Source organism: Diabrotica virgifera, chromosome 7 (assembly GCF_917563875.1).
Source record: "Diabrotica virgifera virgifera chromosome 7, PGI_DIABVI_V3a".
In the NCBI taxonomy this organism is placed as follows: Eukaryota; Metazoa; Arthropoda; class Insecta; order Coleoptera; family Chrysomelidae; genus Diabrotica; species Diabrotica virgifera.
Genome location: NC_065449.1, coordinates 238950937 through 238971594, shown reverse-complemented (window position 1 = coordinate 238971594; position 20658 = coordinate 238950937). Strand labels below are relative to the sequence as shown.

The 20658-nt window shown below is 31.7% G+C and overlaps 2 protein-coding genes across 7 annotated transcripts; one reads left to right on the top strand and one right to left on the bottom strand.

Annotated features, from left to right (window-relative positions):
• Nucleotides 1-4358: 4358 nt before the first annotated feature.
• LOC114328026 (GRIP and coiled-coil domain-containing protein-like) lies at nucleotides 4359-6375 on the bottom strand. Of its 6 annotated transcripts, none has more exons than XM_050655527.1 (2): nucleotides 5488-6375; nucleotides 4359-5325 (listed from the first exon to the last, which is right to left on the bottom strand). In XM_050655527.1, exons 1-2 carry the CDS (start codon nucleotides 6155-6157, stop codon nucleotides 4451-4453), a joined length of 1545 nt encoding a protein of 514 aa, XP_050511484.1. In that variant the 5' UTR covers nucleotides 6158-6375; the 3' UTR covers nucleotides 4359-4450. The 6 variants fall into 6 exon arrangements, with proteins under 6 accessions (XP_050511484.1, XP_050511481.1, XP_050511482.1 ...); XM_050655524.1 differs by having other exon boundaries at nucleotides 4359-5598; nucleotides 5758-6375; XM_050655525.1 differs by having other exon boundaries at nucleotides 4359-5646; nucleotides 5806-6375.
• Nucleotides 6376-8745: 2370 nt separating this feature from the next.
• Nucleotides 8746-9690, top strand: LOC114328036 (alpha-crystallin A chain-like). Its single transcript, XM_028276777.2, has one exon. It carries the CDS (start codon nucleotides 8962-8964, stop codon nucleotides 9535-9537), a length of 576 nt encoding a protein of 191 aa, XP_028132578.1. The 5' UTR covers nucleotides 8746-8961; the 3' UTR covers nucleotides 9538-9690.
• The last annotated feature ends 10968 nt before the right edge of the window (nucleotides 9691-20658 follow it).

The window sequence follows — 20658 nt, the reverse complement described above, 5'->3', positions numbered from 1 at the left end:
CCCTCTATCTATAATTCAGTCCCTATAGAAAATCTAATAATTACACTTTTATAAAAAAAAGTTTTCATTATTTATAGGACCCAATATAAAATTATAAACTATTTTATTATTTTCTGCCATAAAAGAATTTTGTAATCGACTATTTTAGAGGCATATTATCTCTAGCGGATTTAAACTCATATAAACCAAAGAAAATATTTAAAATGGTATATATAATACAAGAATAAAAAACCGCTAAACGCCGTAAAAATTAGTAACGCATACAATATTCCAGCTACAAAAGATCTGATATGAATATTACGTGGCGCGAAAATGTATTTTCATTTTGATGCAAAGCAAAATTCTAGTTTTATTTTAAAAGATTTTTCCATAATATTTGCTAAATTTGAAGTAAACGCGCCACAAAAGAGTTTCAAAATTCAAACTGTATCAAAGTTACTCTTTTGTGGCGCGTTTACTTCAAATTTAGCAAATATTATGAAAAAATCTTTTAAAATAAAACTAGAATTTTGTTTTGCATCAAAATGAAAATACATTTTCGCGCCACGTAATATTCATATCAGATCTTTTGTAGCTGGAATATTGTATGCGTTACTCATTTTTACGGCGTTTAGCGGTTTTTTAATCTTGTATCAGGAGTTTTTCAAAGTTATTTATAAATTAAATGTATAAAGTTGAATGCAATGTTTCTCGATTACACGTTAAGCTTTATAAATGGTCGCCTTTGTCGCATTATCTCCCAAATGATCTAGTGTCCATCGAATGTACACTAGATTTCTTTCCTTTCCGAAATAGATTGAAAAAAATATTGGGATGGCCGGTAAATGAACTTGGATTGCCCGTTGCCAGATCACATTAGCGTCGTAACCACTACAACTACATAAACCATTTAGGGAATAATCGTTAATTGGATTATACTTTTGTAGCTTAATAACTTCTAAACGGCTTAACCGATTTTGTTCACTAAACATGAGTTTGAAACATATTGACAAGTAGTATCTTATGCATCTAAGGTCAAGTATGATAACTGAAGCTATTACAGGAATTATTGAGCTTGAAAAACCGTTTTTCCCATAAGAAATAGATTTGATCATACTTATGAAGCCTATAACTTCAAAATTCGAATTTTTCCGGATATAAGGTATACACCGTTAGATTCGTCTAGAGTCCTTCTACAAACGCTCAGTTATTGGCGTAATTCGTAGTTTGAAATTTTGAGTAATTGTCGAAAAACCAAAATTTTCAAAGTTTAGTTTTTCAGTTTTTCGGCTATACTGAGCCGTGTGTATGTCTGATCCTGACAGCTTAGACACCATTTGAAAGCTTAACTCAACGCTATTGATTTGGTGTATTTACTATTCTCCTGTCTCTTCTTGAACCGAAGATATATACCGCCAAAAAATATGCCGTTTTGTACCTACCAAGTCCTATAGCTGGCTTATGGGTAGTCAAAACTCACAAACTACACCGGCTCTGAATCGGCCGCCACCCCCTCTTCAAACAGAAAAAAAATTCAGATCGGTTTAACTTTTCCACATACATACATATCCACATTATCCACAAACATTTTCCCTTTTTGAAATAAAAATTAACTCATATTTCTGAGCTCGGTAACTTTTGAACGGTATAACCGATTTTCAAAATTAGAAATGCGTTGGAAAGGTAATGATCGCTTCTCTTAGAAGCCGCAAAGGATGGAGTTAAATTTTCGAAGTTTTTGGGAGTTTTGGGGACGAGAACGAAAAACAGACCTTAAATAGCAAGGGCCGTAAAATACACACCCTTTGACCAAAATGGATGGTTGACATATGAATGGATTAGTCTTTTTCTGAACTTTAAGATGGGAGTTGGCCCAATTTCCAATTCAGTCAGATTTAGAAAATCGAAAATTTCGTGTATATACAGGGTGTAACAAAAATACAGGTCATAAATTTAATCACATATTCTGGGACCAAAAATAATTCGATTGAACATAACTTACCTACCTTAGTACAAATGTGCACATAAAAAAAGTTACAGCCCTTTTAAGTTACAAAATGAAAATCGATTTTTCCGAATGTATCGAAAACTATTGGAGATTTTTTATTGAAAATGGGCATGTGGCATTCTTATGGCAGTAGCATATTAAGAAAAAATTATAGTGAAATTTGGACAACCCCATAAAAATTGTATGGGGGTTTTGTTCCTTTAAACCCCCCAAACTTTTGTGTACGTTCCAATTAAATTATTATTGTAGTACCATTAGTTAAACACAATGTTTTTAAAACTTTTGTGGCTCTTAGTACTTTTTCGAAGTCAGTTTTTATCGAGATATTTCGAATATTTGTCAAATCCACCACATATTTGTATATGGTTAAGTACGATTATGGAGACTTAGTAATAATATGAACATTTATTTATGATTTACATTTTTAGGGATATTTTGAACTATATATATATATTAAAAAAGAAGTCACATCTCGATAAAAGGTGCCTTTTCGAAAAAATACAAAGAGGCAAAAAAGTTTTAAAAACACTGTGTTTAACTAATGGTACCGCAGTAATATTTTAATTGGAACGTGCACAAACATTTGGGGGGTTTAAAAGAACAAAACCCCCATAAAATTTTTATGTAAACATATTGAAAAATAAGCCTCAACTCGATAAAAACTGCCTTATCGAAAAAATGCTAAGAAGCAAAAAAGTTTTAGTAACATTGAATTTAACTAATGGTACCACAATAATAATTTAATTGAGACGTACACAAAAGTTTGGGGGGGTTTAAGGGAACAGAATCCCCATAAAATTTTTATAGGGTGCACAAATTTCACTATAATTTTTCTTTAAGATGTTCCTGCCCTAAGAATGCCACATGTCCATTTTCAATAAAAAATCTCCAATAGTTTTCGATATATTCGAAAAAATCGATTTTCATTTTGTAACTTCAAAGGGCTGTAACTTTTTTTATGTGCATATTTGTACTAAGGTAAGTTAGGTTCATTCGAACTATTTTTGGTCCCAGAATATGTGATTTAATTTATGACCTGTATTTTTGTTACACCCTGTATAGGGGGTGTAGGTGTGCGCCACTGGCGAGAACTGCCGTTCTCTGGTAATTTATACAGTAGGAAAAATGAAAGAATACCCATAAACGAACATATAAAACACGCTGTAAAAATTGTCCAGCGCAAGTACATGTAATATTTATTATTACACGTACTGGCGCTGGGCAATTTTCTTTGTGACACGGTGACAGGAAAATACAGCGTGTTTTATATGTTCGTTCATGGGTATTCTTTCATTTTTCCAACTGTATATAATAATTAACCCATAAAATATGTACATACTTTTAATTATTTATTTAAAAAATTAAAAAAAGGTACGCAACAGCCTGGTTTTGAACTCGGGACCTCTCGATCTGCAGTCTAATGCTCCACCACTGAGTCACCATCAATTTGTAATTATCGATTTATTGACGTACTCTAAAAATGTTATTGCATTAGTCACATTTTTAAAATGGTTTGAAATTAAAAAAATCGATTTATCCATAATGAAAAACTGGAACAAACATGTAAACCTAATGGAACCATTGGAGTTCTGTACCCAATTCTTAATACCTTTACGGTTTCACCACATGTATGGGTTTTTTTTGAAAAGGTTAATTAAACGACCTTTAAAATGAGGTATCACTCAACACTTCTTTCCGTTCAAGATCTTGATGTACAAAATATCCCCCTCACAAATAAATTTTACATGAGAAAAGAAATATACAAAAAATTAACGAAAGAGAGCAGAGTTGTATGGCCACTAAATTCAACACTGAATAAAATATAAAATGTCAAGAACATCAAGCTATGCTGCAAGTCTACTAAACAGCGGAAACCAGCAGGAAGAAGACAAAATATTTGGAGAAGACGAACAAATAAAAAAATAATGAGAATGTATTCAAACCAAAAACTATGGAAAAAATATAGGACCAAAGAGATGGTTTGGTAACATTATATGAATGCCAGAGAACTGAAATATTAAAAAAATACTGAAAGAGGGAGAAATGGGGAAAAAGAAGGGGACATCCAAACAAGAAATGGTTGGAAGCAGTAAAGCAAGGCTTGCCAGAGATAGAAAAAAAAAGACCAAGGGAGCAGAAAAAATGGAAGGAAATCACCAAGTTTTTGGAAGCAGGGAAAACAAGACCTGTAGCAATGTTAAAAAATAATGTCTTGTGATGAAAAATAAGAATATGGAGAAAAATAAGCAACAGACGAAGTAACTGTAAAAAGACTGAAGAAAATAGTGCAAGAAAATAGCAAAGGAATGGCTCAACAATGGACAATAATAAACAATAGTTCAGAATTTTCAATAATAATAAAATAAATAAGTAATTTAAACACTATTTATTTATAAAATCTAATTATATATTTTATAATGTTAAAAATAGATATATGTATAAAAAATATTCTAATGTGTTAATTTAACTTTCTATAACATCTTTATCTTCCACTTGCTCCTTCCTTTCATGTGCCAAGTTTTGTTGGGGTCTAACCAGTTCTCCTGTCCTTATAATTGGGATGGTTCTATGTTCTACTGCATTCTCAGTGACTATGGGAGCTGTGATGGTCAATACTCCATCGATGGACAACCTGGATTCTACCCTGTCAATGTCACAATTTTCGGGTAACACATACTTTCTTACGAAATGTCTGTAAATTGTACCATGCTCATCTGGTTTCTCTTCATGTTTGGCTTCTATAGTAATAGATTTATCATTATTTACCTTAATAGTGATTTCTTCAGGCTTAAAATGCTGTACATCGCAGTTGGCTTGGAATTTATTTTTGTCACTCGTAACAGAGGATCTATGTTGTTGCACTTCAGAGTTTGTATTCACATCTTGGTTGTTGTTGTCATATTCTGGACAGAACATTGCTTTGGCTATTGCGATGGAATTTAAGATATCTTCTTTAATACTGTCCACTGGATTGCCTTTGAAGTTAGTTTTGTCAGTAGTAGCAGAGGAACTGGGTTGTGGCACTTCAGAATTACCATTCACATATTGATTGTTGCCGTCATATTCTGGACAGAACATTGCTTTAGCTATTGCGATGGAATTTAAGATACCTTCTTTAACATTGTCCTCTAGATTGGCTTCGAAATTAGTTTTTTCAGTCGTGGAAGAGGAACTATGTTGTGGCACTTCAGAATTACCACTCACACATTGATTGCTGTTGTCATATTCTGGACAGAACATGGCTTTAGCGATTGCAATGGAATTTAAAATATCTTCTTTAATATTGTCCACTGCATTGGCTTCGAAATTAGGTTTGTCAGTCATAGCAGAGGTACTAGGTTGTGGCATGTCAGAATTACCACTCACATCTTGGTTGTTGTTGTCATTCTCTGGACAAAACATTGCTTTAGCTATTTCGATGGAATTTAAGATAACTTCTTTAATACTCTCACCTGAATTGGCTTCAAAATTGGTTTTGTCAGTCATAGCAGAAGTACTAGGTTGTGGCACTTCAGAATTACTACTCACATCATGGCTGTTGTCATATTCTGGGCAGAACATTGCTTTAGCGATTGCGATGGAATTCAAGATATCTTCTTTAAAATCGTCACCTGGATTGGCTTCAAAACTGGTCTTGTCAGTCGTAGCAGAGGAACTAGGTTGTAGCACTTCAGAATTACCATTCACATCTTGATTGTTGTCATACTCTGGACAGAACATTGCTTTAGCGATTGCAATGGAATTTAAGATATCTTCTTTAAAATCGTCACCTGGATTGGCTTCAAAATTGGTCTTGTCAGTCCTAGCAGAGGAACTAGGTTGTGGCACTTCAGAATTATCATTCACATCTTGATTGTTGTCATACTCTGGACAGAACATTGCTTTAGCGATTGCAATGGAATTTAAGATATCTTCTTTAAAATTGTCGCCTGGATTGGCTTCAAAATTGGTTTTGTCAGTCGTAGCAGAGGTACTAGGTTGTGGCACTTCAGAATTACCATTCACATCTTGGTTGTTGATGTCATATTCTGGACAGAACATGGCTTTAGCTATTGCGATGGAATTTAAGACATCTGTAATATTTTGCACAAGATTTCCAGAATCTGCACCACGGCCAGGACAGTTAGGTGCCCAAAAGTTGTCTTGAAATAGGTTTGGAAAAATATCCATATTTTTTACTTGTTGATTTAAAATTTCTTTCAAAGTCCAAGATTGAAAATTCAATGAAACTTTTTACTAATAATTCACTTGGTCGCACTTGAATACTATAGTCGAACTGATAATTATAAAACTCCGGCATTGTATTTATATGAAATTCTTTTACAACCAGAATCCAGAAGTGTCTAGAATAAAAATTTAAACAAATCATTCAATGATTCAATATTTTTGTTATTTGTTATTATGTGGATGACAATGACAGATGACAACTAGGATGACTTTTAAATTTGGATCTTTTAAGAATCGTTAAAAATCGAATTTTAGAATCGATGTTTTATTTTTCGGTTTCACTGCATCTTTTATTGACAGATTATATTCTTTTAATTTTTACTTTTCTCGCTATTTTGTTAGTAATTTTTCATGTTGTTTTTAATTTAGACCTGCTTAGGATAAACATATTACGGTAACTAGAAACGAATTGATGAAGAGCACTGAATCGATTAGAAAACCAGAGAAAAACAGGAGACTTAAAACTAGGCAACTTTTCTTACGTTATCGCGCAATATTTCGAGCTTCTAGCTTCCGTCATGTTGTCTGTATCTAATATTAATATACAGATATTATACAACGGCACCCGATTTGGGCGTCGAAACGTTAATAAAAATCATTTTTTAATAATATTGTGGCTTATTTCCCATTCTAAATAGTTAAAACATAATGACTATTGTTGAAAGCCGTATTTGATTCGTCATGGTTCAAAATTAAAAATAATATATTTATTTGATCAAGTAGTGTTCTTCCTGGCCTGGTCTAAACCCTCCCTGATATTCTTCGATAACTTTACATACAACATTTATGGCATAATATTAGACGACTATTGAAGTAATAAGCAGTTAGTTACAATGGTTCTCTTGATCACTACAGATTTCTTGCTGATTGTAGGTAACGAGAAAAATGTGTTATTTTCTGTTAACACAATATCCCATAATATCTAGTATCTAGATCACTTAGCCAATGTCAGACCATATTTGGATAATGATCAGAAAAATAATAATATATTGATAAAAACTAGAAAAGAGAAACCTAAATCTAGGTAATTTCTTAATCTTGCAATATCCGAATTCGTCCAAAGAGTAATCGAAAACTAGGCAACTTGTTTTACCTTCTCGCAATATCGATAACAATATTCGATTTGTTACAGTTCTCGTAAGATTCAAATTTAAATTTAAAAGTCATTGTACATTGCTCCATCATTGCTCATCTTTTTCTTATTGAGTAAATAAAAAAAGTATCCTGTTTTATTAAATAATATAATTAATTAAGATATTAAAAGTTTTAAACATTAAACTTAGTTTCATCTAAACTCTTAATACTGACGCAAAAAACTATTAAAGATGAAAATAAACACCGCAAGTTTTTGCGTTTGATGCAGATTTAAAGGTTTAAATGAGCCACGAAATAAACAAAACAGAGAAATTAGAGTAAGAATATTAAATGAAACAGCAAAATAAGCTCCGAGCCAACATTAAAAAGAATTTGAATAAAAAAAAATAATGACACAATAAATAATACTCATGGAAAAATTAAGAGAAATACATACAAATGACGTGAACAAATGTAACAGAAACGAAAATAGACAGTCCTTCCTCCAGCAAATATCGAAATATTTGTTTAAATAATGAGATGCCGGTCTAATAAAAGAACTTCATGTAGGTACACATTTTTAATCATAAATACGCGTGTCATTTCCATCATAGTTCTTGTGTTTTTAACAGTTAATACGCAGTTTAATTATATTAAGATTAGATTAGCTAATGTTAGGCAACATTTATAAGGCAATCATTTTATAAAAAAAGATATTTTACGAGTATTTAGATTTAGAATTAGAATTTTAATAACCATTGCCTCGCTGCAAAACAAAAAACTGCTAAATATTCAAACTAAAATAAGGTCATTAAACGAGTTCGATCTTGGTACGCTATCGATATCATTAATCGATTCGCTGCGGCCATCGAAGATTACTTGATTTTCAAAATTAAAAGCCATGATTTATTTCTTTCCATATTATAAAAATAATAATAAATTAAAATGTTACGGAAAATAACAAAATAAATCCAGACATTAAATCATATTAAAAATAAAAGAAAATTTGCTGATAAATACGCACCTACAATGTAATGTGAAATAAACAAAAAATAAAAGGGAATAAACGCACAGAAAAAAGTATAGAAAATAATAATGATAATTTCGTTACCTCTACGTTATTAGCTAAAAACGGGATGTTTCTACCATACACTCTATTAATATTTAGACCAAAAAATAAGGGATGAATAAAAATTGATCTGTTGATTAATATTGCGCAACGCCTAAAACCAAAAATTAATATCGGGAAAAAAAATTTTAAGGTGATCTTAAACCATTTCTTAGTAATAACAGACAAATAAATTATTGTTCTTCAATAAACTACAATAAATAAGAATTTTCAGCATCACTATTTTTGATAATAAAGGTATTGAATCGATAGTTGTATTCGATTATTCGCGGTTCTCGAAAGATTTAAATTTCAAAGTCATCCTAATTGTCATTCAATTAGCCAAAATATTGAATCATCTTTTTGTTTGTATATTTTTATTCTAGTAAATTCTTCACAATTCTCGTTTGAAACCAGTTTAATATAAATACAATGGCAGCTGTTTACAATTATCAGTTCAACAATAGTATTCCAGTGCGAGTAAGTGAATTATTATTAAAAAGTTTGAAGTTTCTTTCTCGTTTGTGCACTTTGGAAGAAGTTTCGAAAACAGCAAGTATTAAAAATGGCTTTTATTCCACGTATGTTTCACGACAACTTTTGGGGACCTAACTGTCCCAGACGTAGACCATGTTCTGGAAATGTAGCAGGAAACATTTCAGAAGATATCTTAAACTCCATCGCAATAGCACAAGCCATGTTTGGTCCAGAATATGGCAGAAATAATCAAGAAGTGAATACAAATTCTCAACATAGATCCTCTGTTACTGTTGACAAGAATAAATTCCAAGCCAACTTCGATGTACAGCATTTTAAACCCGAAGAAATCACTGTCAAGGTAAATGATGACAAATCTATTACTATAGAAGCCAAACATGAAGAGAAACCAGATGAGCATGGTGCAATTTTCAGACATTTCATCAGAAAGTATGTATTGCCAGATAATTGTGATGTTGACAGGGTAGAATCTAGGTTGTCCAGCGACGGAGTGTTGACGATCATTGCCCCCATAATCAATGAGAATGCAGTAGGACATAGAACGATCCCAATTATAAGAACAGGAGAACCAGTTAATCTCCAAGAAAGCATATCAAATGAAGGAAAGAAGCAAGTAGAAGACAAAGAAGTAATGGAAAGTTAAAAGTAGAATTTTGTTAAATATTTTTATACACATTACCACATTATAAACTACTAGGATATGGGATTTTATATCTATTTTTTATATACCTACTTCTTATCAAAGTTGTAATAGTTTTTATAAGTTTTTTTAAATAAATATTTATAATTTAGATTATTTGCGTATTTTGTGTTTTTAATCTAGAAAACATTGAATTTTCAGGTATTTTATATCATAATAAGTAAATCTGTTTTTGGATTACTTGTTTTCCAAATATAGTTTAGTAGATCTTGGTAAGAATCCCACTGAGTGAGACTGTTATGTTTTATATCAAGTTTTTCTGTAATTCTACTTTTTAAAAAGCCTAGTTTGTTATTTCTGAACTCTTTTTTACCTCTGTTTCTTGCTATTGATTGTTTGCATTTGTTCTCTCATTGCATTCTTGGGCTATCTATTCCTTTTTCTTCTAGCTTTATATAATATTCATTTTTATTTTATATATTTTACCCATCTATTTTCTTGCAGTTGTCTTGTCATAACTGATTATCCAAACGATTATCATGTTCCTCCCTCAGTATTTAATGTTTCCATGGTTGTGTAACATAAAAATAAAAGCAAATCTATTTAAGTTTACCCACTATTTAATAATTATAAAAAAAATCATACCTACACATCACTTATGATATACACATCAATCATACCTACACATCACTTACGATATAATTCAAACTTTGATGATGAAAGTTTTCCTTATCATCCCTACAAATAACAAAAGCAGAGAAGCAATAAGAATAGTGCTATTTGTCCTGTCATAAGTCAAATCTGTTCTCCAGTACTCCAGTATAATTAAACATAAAATCACAAATCATGAGCACACTATCAATACGACTTCAGATCTGAATGAAGAAATGTTTTTGCAAAATACATGTGAATTAATGTATAAAAATTAAATCAAAATATATTAATGGTGGAAATTGTTGAAATGGAAAGCATAGCTTAAAAAGTTCATAAATTAATATAAGATGTATGTTAAACATTGACATGAATCAAGTCAACCATGAAATAATGAAAATAACAATGAAAGAATTTAATATACCAGCACAATAACTAATACTATTGATCAAAGAAACTCTAAAAGTAGAAAGTAAAGTCTGGATACAAAATGAATTAATGGAAACAATACGTGTGAATATCGAACGAACTCCTAAAGTACGGAGGACAAGATCTAACTAAACAACTATTATTTAATACAAAAAATATTAGAACAAAACAGAATACCACAAGAATGGAGATCAAGCATCTTAATAGTCCAAGTAATGAAGCTTAAAATAGGACAAAACCTCGCAATTTTTACAGAATAGATCGATTTGCTTGAAAATTTGAGGATAAGTAGTGGATAGTCCAAGCATCAAAATCTATATGATGCCAAAAGGCGCTTTTACCATGGGGGTGGTTGCCACCCCATGTCGGGGGTGAAAATTTTTTATTATATTTTGACCGCAAAAGTTGGTAAAAACATTCATTCTAAGCAAAAAATGTTCTATATTTTTTTTTGATAAAATTAATAGTTTTCTATTTATTCGCTATCGAAAGTGTTAGTTTTATATTAAAAAAATTAATGTTTTTAATCAGTTTTCTGCAAATAACTCAAAAAGTTTTTGTTTTATCAAAACAACTTTGCTTAAAAAAATGTACCTTTTGAAAAATCAACAAAACCGTGTTTTTAAATTTTCTTTAAGACCAATAGTAATCGAGCTATACTTTAATATATGTTAGGTCTTCTTCGGCAAATGCTAAATATTGTAGTTTCAAAGTCAAAAGACGGGAAAACTATGCATTTTTCGAGGATCACTTGTTTAAACTGATTTGAAGTATTTAAAAATCTTATCTATCTTCAGAAATAAAAAAAAAGTCTTTAGCTCAAAAATTAGGTGGCTTATAATGAAAAGAATGTGAGACCCTATATTTTTCAGCAAAAAAGTGATCGAAAGCAAACCCCTAATCACCACCTTCATTAAAATTAGTCATTGGCCTTATTTCTTCTTCTTTACTTATGTATTATTAATAGGTTCTAGAAGTTTAACTGGTTTAGAATGATTAGTTTTAAAAAAAATGGAGTCAAAAGCAAATATCGAATTTTTGAAGTTTGGTAAAAAATTCCTTTTTCTTCAGAATAGAAATATTATCATCAGAGATACAAAAAAATATTTAAATATAAAATTGTAGCTTATTTAATTCACAAGAACTTGGTTTGCAAAAATTTTCTCTACGGTAAAAATTTAGTGAGCTATTGACAATTAAAACTTGTAATAACATGCAAAAATCACCTTTACCAACCCTTTCAAAGTCACCGCTTCTTGCGACTGAGGATTTTAAAAGGATTTGGTATTAACAGTCTTATAGATCTTGTAAAAACCTACCAAATTATTTTTTAACAAACTTTCTAAGATAAAATCTAAAAAGGTTACGGTTAAAAAATCAATATATTTTTTTCAAAAAAAAAAAAAAGAAATCCAATTGGAAGCATAATAATGTAAGTTAGCTTTGCTTTTAGTCATTGGCCTTAATAATTCTTCTTTATTTATGTATTGTTAATAGATTTTAAAAGTTTTGACTGGGCTTAGAATAATTAGTTTTTAAAAAACTAGAGTTAAAAGCGAATAACGACTTTATGTAGTTTGGTAAAAAATGCCATTTTCTTCAAAATAGAAAGATTAGCATCAGATATACGAAAAAATGTTTTAATATGAAATTGTAGGTTATTTAATTCCCAAGAACTTGGTTTGAAAAAATTTTTTCTACGGCAAAAATTGAGTGAATGGTAAATGAGTATACAGTGAGCACGTAAAGGTTGGAATAAATTCATTTTCTCGAGAATGAACAATTTTGGAAAAAAATCCCGAAACAGGTCAATTTTTATTTTAAAATTACGACTTTTTGGCATACATATCATACTTGTGACGTCATCCATCTGGGCGTGATGACGTCATCGATGATTTTTTTAAATGGGAGTAGGGGTCGTGTGATAGCTCATTTGAAAGGTAATTTAATTCTATATTCAGTAATATAAACATTTACATAATTATTTATACAGGGTGTCCAAGAAAACATTTTTTTAATTTAATTTATTGACATAAAAAGAAGAATGCATGTAATTTATTTAATCCAAAATACATTTTACTGCTCTCAGAAAACAGAAAAAAATGTTTATTTGAAAAATATTCAATGCTTTTCGCTTAAACTAAATGTTCAAACTGTCCAGAGGAAGGTGGGTGGCGGCTTTGATATTGAATTTAGGTAAGCAAAAAACAATATTTATTTGTCAATTAAACATTATTTCCTGTTTTCTGATAGCAGTAAAATGTATTGTGAGTTAAATAAATTACACACATTCTTCTTTTTATGTCAATAAATTTAATTAAAAAAATTTTTTTTTGGACACTGTATAAATAAATATGTTAATGTTTATATTACTGGATAGAGAATTAAATTACCTTTCAAATGAGCTATCACACCACCCCTATTCTCATTTAAAAATTTTTAAGATGACGTCATCACGCCCAGATGTGTGACGTCACTAGTATGATACATGTGCCAAAAAGTCGCAATTTAAAAATAAAAATTGACCTGTTTCGGGATTTTTTTCCAAAATCGTCCATTCTCGAGAAAATGAATTTATTCCAACCTTTACGTGCTCACTGTATATCGAAAAACATTGATTTTTTCTATATAAAACTAACACTTTCGATAGCGAATAAATCGAAAAGTATTAATTTTATCAAAAAAATGTATAAAACATTTTTTGCTTAGAATGAATGTTTTTATCAACGTTTGCAGTCAAAATATAATAAAAAATTTCCACCCTTAAGATGGGGTGGCAACTGACCCCATGGTAAAAGCGCATTTCGGCATCATATAGATTTTGATCCTTGAACTATCCACTACTTATTCTCAAATTTTCAAGCAAATCGATCCATTCTGTAAAAATTGCGAGGCGAAATGCTTCGGTTCCTGGACTATAATACCTCTCTTCAAAAAAGGAGACAAATCAGACCCGGAGAATTACAGAGGGATTAACTTATTAAACACAACATTAAAATTAACAACAAAAGTGATAACAAACAAATTGAATGAAATTATAACATTAGCAGAAGAACAACAAGGTTTTAGGTTGGGGTCATGCACTGACGCTATATTTATAATGAGGCAAGTTCAAGAGAAATCGTTGGAATACAACAAACCTGCATATTTATGTTTCGTGGACCTTAAGAAAGCATTTGACAGGGTCACATTAAAGGACGTTATCCACTTGTTATACTCAAGAGAGGTACCTCTGGGAATAATTAAAACGATAGAAAACATCTACCAGAACAACACAATAAAAGTAAAAGTGGAAGATGAACTAACTGACCCAATTGAAGCCGGCAATGGGATAAGACAGGTGGATTCCTTGAGTCCTTTATTGTTTAACCTGATCATGTACTAAATAATAAAAAAAGTAAGAACTAAAAAAGGATACCAAATGGGAGGAAAACAACTTAAAATAATCTGCTATGTGGACGATTCAATACTAATCTCTCAAAGTGAAGATGATTTACAACGTATGCTCGCTGCACCAATTCAACATAATCGCCAGAAAATTTAACATGTTAATTTCCTCAAAAAAGACAAAATGCATGGTTATAACAGCAGATCCAATAATATGTAAATTGGAGCTGGAAGGTCAGATAATAGAACAAGTGATGGAGTTTAAATACCTAGGCATCACACTATCTAGCTACGGAAGACTCAAAACAGAAGTGGAAGATCAAGTGAATAGAACAAACGAGCCGCAGGTTGCCTGAATGACACAATATGGAGAAATAAAAATATCGGAAAAGAAATGAAAGGCAGAATTTACAAAACAGTCATCAGACCAATAATGACATAAGCGGCAGAAACACGACCCGACACAGAGAGGACAAAAGACTTCGAAAAATCCATGGTAAGACTCTATGGGACAGAGCTAGAAGTACAGAAGTACGACGGAGATGCAAGGTGGATAACATTAACAACTGGGTAAGAAACAGAAGAATAGAATGGAATGACCACATAAGCCGAATGACAACAAATAGGGTAGTCAGGACAGCGAGAGACAGTTCCCCAATAGGAAGACGATCAGTGGGAAGACCACGAAAACGATGGAACAACTTACTAGAGGCACATTGAAAAAACAGACAAAGTCATGTCTATACAAAAAGAAGAAGAAGAAGAAGAATACGTGTGAAAAGGAACTATGTCTACTATCATGCATATTCTTAAACATCATGCTCGAAAAAATAATAACGAGATGCAACAGTCATTATCTCGAGGAACAATAATTAGGTAGGTAATAAAAATGTGAAACACTAGCATTTGCAGATGACGACATAATTGCAAGGACAAGAAGAGAAATGATGGGGCATTCAAATAAAACGAACTACACAAAATAGTGGTCTTCAAATCAATCAGGCCAAAACAAAATATATTGAAGTAGAAACGCAGAAATAAAGCAGCTACAAAATCTTCCATAGAAGCTGATGACAGATGGAGTGACAATCTTTCATAGAAGCAACAATCCGTCAATGAACAAACAACATTGCTTATGCTTATATAAAAGAAAAATAACATCAAATAACGTCGCAAGTAAAACAAAATGCAAAATATACAAGATCTTAGTAAGATCACTCAAGTAGGATCAAATCATTGTTTAAATAATTTTAAGAGCAATAAAATATTAGGTAAATAAATTTAGTAACTTAGTACCCAAGAAACTAGCTGCGGTAACACAAATGTGTGTAAGTAACCCCTTTGCACAAGTAAGAATAGGGGGAAAAATATCAAACGCTTTCTGCGTAAATTCTGGACCGAGACAGGGAGATCCGTTGTCCCCATTATTGTTGTTTAACCTGGCCTTAGAATATGTCATGCGGAAAATATATCACAAAATCAAACCAGACATAATTGCCCGGGGAGCAAAAATCATACTCGCCTTTGCCGATGACGTAGACGCAGTAGCACAATCAACATTAGAAATTAAGGATATTTTCTCGAGCTTTGAAGAAGCTGCATTAAACATCGGTCTCAAAATAAATGAAGACAAAACAAAATACATGGTCGTCTCAAAACAATAACGACGGCGAATAAAGCAAAACATTACTATATAAACGATCACAACTTCGAAGTGGTTAAAGAATTTAAATATCTAGGAGCAATAATCATAAATGACAACATATTAGAGCGAGAAGTTGAAACGAGAATAATGGCAGGAAACAGATCTTTCTTTGCACTGCAACATCTAATGAAGTCAAAACTTTTTTCACGAGGTGAAAAAATCCAGATATATAAGACAATAATACGACCAGCAGTCGCGTATGGAAGCGAAACATGGACGCTAACAAAAAGAGAAGTAAATAAATTGCTGGTGTGGGAACGTAAAATCTTTCGAATGATATATTGGCCCTTGCAGACAGCGTGACAAACGAATGGAGGAGCAGATACAATATAACGAGTTAGAGTCTCTATTCGGAAAAGAAAATCTAATCAGATATATAAAGGCCAATAAACTCAGATGGGCAGGGCATGTGATACGCAGTAACGACAATCGCCTTATAAACAATGTGTTCTGGGATAGGCCAGATGGAAGAAGGTCTGTAGGGCGGCCTAGAAAAAGGTGGAAAGATGCAGTCAAAGAAGATCTAGAGAAAATGGGAGTGCGACAATGGGAATTAGTGGCACAGGACTGACAAACATGGAAGGCAATAGTAAACGCGGCAAAGACTCACGAAGAGTTGTAGTGCCATTGATGATGATGATTATTTAGTAAATTCTTTTTAAATAAACAAACAAATTAAAAATACATAAAATAATGCTGATGTATATAAAAATAATCTAATGTAAACCACAGATATGAATTTTAGACATTCATCACTTATTTAAATGGTAGGTATTGTTGAAAAAAGTTTTCTTCTTAAGAACATGCTCTAGATATATCTTTCGTATCTTAATAGGTAGTACCTAATAAAAATAATCCACGAAAGGTACCTATTTGCTCTATTTAATACGGTTAACTGGTTTACATATAGCTGTTTAGATCTCGCGGTGTCATATACCCAACATAAAAAAAATGATATTTGACCATTCTTTGACGAAATTTTAGGTTTAAGTAGTGGTTACAGAACAATGATTTTCTGTTCAGATGCTGAGGAACTTTGTACTAGGTGCTCCAATTATGTATTGTCCCCTGTACTTTGGCCTAGTTATTTTGCAATGTAGCATCACAGATAATTAAATTGGGCAACTCTTCAATGATTTTTCTCCAATCATTTTAATGTGTTTAGCTGCTGAATATCATATATTTTGTCTTTGAAACATTCATTTTAGACCCATTTCTTTTCTGTTGCGTTTACTCAATCCAACAATTATTCTTGAAGGCTCTGGATAGTATCGCATAATATGAAAGTATCGTCAGAACAATGAATAGTACTTAATGGAGAAATGCCGAGAGGACTCGACCGACTGGCGGAATATAACAATGTCACACTATTATGGGTTCCAGGCCACCGAGAAATATACGGAAATGAAAGAGCTAATTCAATTGCCAGAACATCAGCCACAAAATACTTTGGCTCAGAGCCGGCTGTGGGCCATTTTTATACTTATTTTATAAACAATTTAATGTCCAAAACGGCCTTTTTCCATTTTTTTTTCAAATTAATAGAAAACAGTAAGACTTATGGTTTTATTAGTACAGACATCTTCGAGAGAATGGAAAAGCTTTAAAACGGAGTATTACAAGGTTTAATACACTCATTTGTTGTTAATATAATTGCGAAAAAAGGTCGAAATTTCAAAAAAATTAATTTCGCAATAACTATTGTAAAAATAAATATAGAGCTTTGAAATTTTTGTCAAATGAGGGTTCTTTGGTGCTAAATATGTGACAAAAATTTCAAAGCGATTCATTTAATTGTTTAAATTTTATTCAAATTGTTTATCTAAGAGAGCTTTTTTGCAATAACATAAGTCAGAAAAAAATAATGTTAGAACCATTTTACAGGTGGGTGGTTCGCCAAAATAAGCGGCATATTGTGTAACTCGCTTTTTTCTTAAGTCCTTTACATACTGTGTTTCAAATTGTGTTGCCAAAGTTAAGTTATACAATAGATGAATGTACGCCACTTAACATTAATTTAAAAAAAGTATGTTTACAAGCATTTTATGCAATTTTAATGTTAAAATATCAACTCCGAGGCTGTAACCCACCTTGTTTTTTAATCTGTTTTATAGTATACACACTGAAAAGTTACAAAACTGCAGATTACTTTATCAATAATTAAATAAAAACCCAATGTAATTTAACACTGTCAAATTAATAACTTTCATTTTTAAAATTAAACCATAAAAATCTACCTACTACTAAAAACTGGCACTATACTGTATGGCAGGCAGCCTGACAAGTGAGGAACGCTTCAGTCTAACCCAAATTGTGGAAGAAAGTGGACGAACATAATATCGTTAAGTATGTTTTTATACAGTCAACACCGAAGCCTTCGTAAAAGCTTAATTTTGCTAATTTTTTAATATGTTTTTTGCACGATTGATCATTTTTGACTGTTTACCGTGACAGATTTTACGTCAGTAGGTGACATTTACTAGCAACTCGACGGTACGGTAAGTACTCCAACTCGACGGTAAGTAATTCACTTACCGTCGAGTTAAAAAATCTCTTAATTTTAATTTATTTTTTGAAAGGATAAAGGAAACTAACGAATTATTTATTAATATTGAAACTTATGGTACAATTTGTTAAATTATTTAATGAAATCCCACTTGTTTGGGCTGTGGTTTCACTTCTAACAGAAACTCCTGCAGAATCGCATACATTAGTAGTATTACTAGTATTAGAATAATTGCGGAACACCCTTCTTCCCAAGCCCGTTCAATTTCTTCAAATTCACTTTGGCTCATATTTTAATTTATAATAATCAAAATTGTACTTAAAATTATTGACAACTAAATAAAAACTCAATTCTCCATTGTTGTTATGCACCCTAGTTACTACCTAACAACCAAAGTATCTATCTTGATAAAATGAATGAAACTAGTCAATATGACGAAAATGTTTAATTTTATAATTTATAATGGTATCAATCGTGCAAAAAACGTTATAAGCATGTCGAACGTTAAGGGTAACCGATCTCAGACAATAATTGGAGTCGTCGCTCTGCTCCTCCTCCAAACAATTGTCTTCGATCGGTATAAAACCCTTACCGTTCTCCATACTTAATATACTATTTGTTCTAAGTATGCGCTATAAAGTTTCTTTGACACACGATGAATAAAGCAGAGTTATTTTTAATATTTGTAGAAAGTAGAATTAAAAATGTATGAAATCATCAACACCGAAGCAATCAACTCCGAAACCCAATCGTGCCTCGGAGTTGTTGAAAGTGTGTGAGTGGTCATTCTTAAAATAAAAAAATACAATTTAAATTTAGTCTGATACAGGAAAAGGGTTACTGGGTAAGCTCTCAAGATGTTTCTGTCGATTTGGTAATTATCTTCTTTTTACAGAAAATGGCTCGTATACACTGGAGTACGACGGAAAATGAAGGCAAAAGCCCCCAAAATCATTGAATAAAGATTTTATGAAAGAAACTAATATTTTATGCAGCTATGCTTATTTCTGGAAGAATATACCATTTTGGGTAGTCTTCTCTAATGTTGATAAAAGAGACATCTGTCTATGTAGGCACATTATGTGAAAACATGGAGCTCATGTGTGGAAGCGGATAACAAATCATTATGTTGACATGGAGAAAAGACAGAAGAATGTATAGAAAGGAAATGCCAAGATTGTGTTCAAAAGCAGATTAGATTTTTGAAGTTTAACGGAGAAGACACGGCTACATATGGAAAGTTTTGTCAACACGAAGGCCGGTCTAAAGTCAAGCGTCCACAGACCCGCATCGTACGCAACGGATTTTAGTTTGACAATCGATAATGCGATCCGTACGATGCGGATCAGTGGACGCGGTTACATAAGTTTCTGTACAAGGCAAACTAAAATCCGTTGCGTACGATGCGGGTCTGTGGACGCTTGCCTTAAATCAACCCCGACGCAATTGATATTTTACCTATTTTTCATGTTTTTCTGTAGTAGTTTATATCAAAATGGAAGTGTTTGGTATAGTTTTATTACATACCAATTTTTATTTAATTGTTACGGTCATAAATTTCAATTAACAGAGAATTACGTCAACATATTGACACTTAGTCAACTCCGAAGTCACAACATTTCCGTTTTTCGGAAAATATTTAAAAATGATCTCTGCTGGTATCATGGGTAAGTTCAATAGCTCATTTTATAAAAAATATTTAAAAATGAACTAATTCTAAAACCATGTTTTAAATTAAATTTCTTTACCTCGAAATTGGCGAATCACCCAGGTGTCAAATGAAAGAGCATGAACTAAACTTTCTCAAATTGGTTTAAAAAAATTGAATCAAAATGCATTTATTAGTAATAAATAATTATGCAAAAGTATCGTCAATTTTTCTTTTTTTGAATAACTTTTTTTAAAAAAATCTATTTTTTACCGTTTTCTAGGTGCATAACTACGAAGTAATGTTATATATATGATAATTGATGAAACATTGTAATAAATATAAATATACAGTGGAACCTCGATTATCCGTCTCTCTATTAACCGTCACCTCTGTTAACCATCAGGGTCCATACATAAGTTATATTGACTACATAAGTAAAAATTTAGTCATCAATTCATTTTGTTTGAGCATTGCGATAAGCCAAACGAAATTCGTTGAAATGTACACGTGAAGTTATGCCACACCGCATTTTTTTATGTACTTAAATAATTTTTGTTCTTATTCAGGGCTCTGGATTAAATTTCAATTTAAATAGGTAATGATAAATGATGCCGTGCTTTTAGAGTTCTATCGCAAGCCGAAAATAAAAATGCACAGCACAATAATTATTACAGTCAATATCTGAGTATTATAATTCAGTTTGATTCAAATCGAACATTGATTGCGTCACTTAGTCGTTTGATCAATTAAGTTTTGAAAAATGTTATAAAAGTTACACTATGAATTTTTATTTAT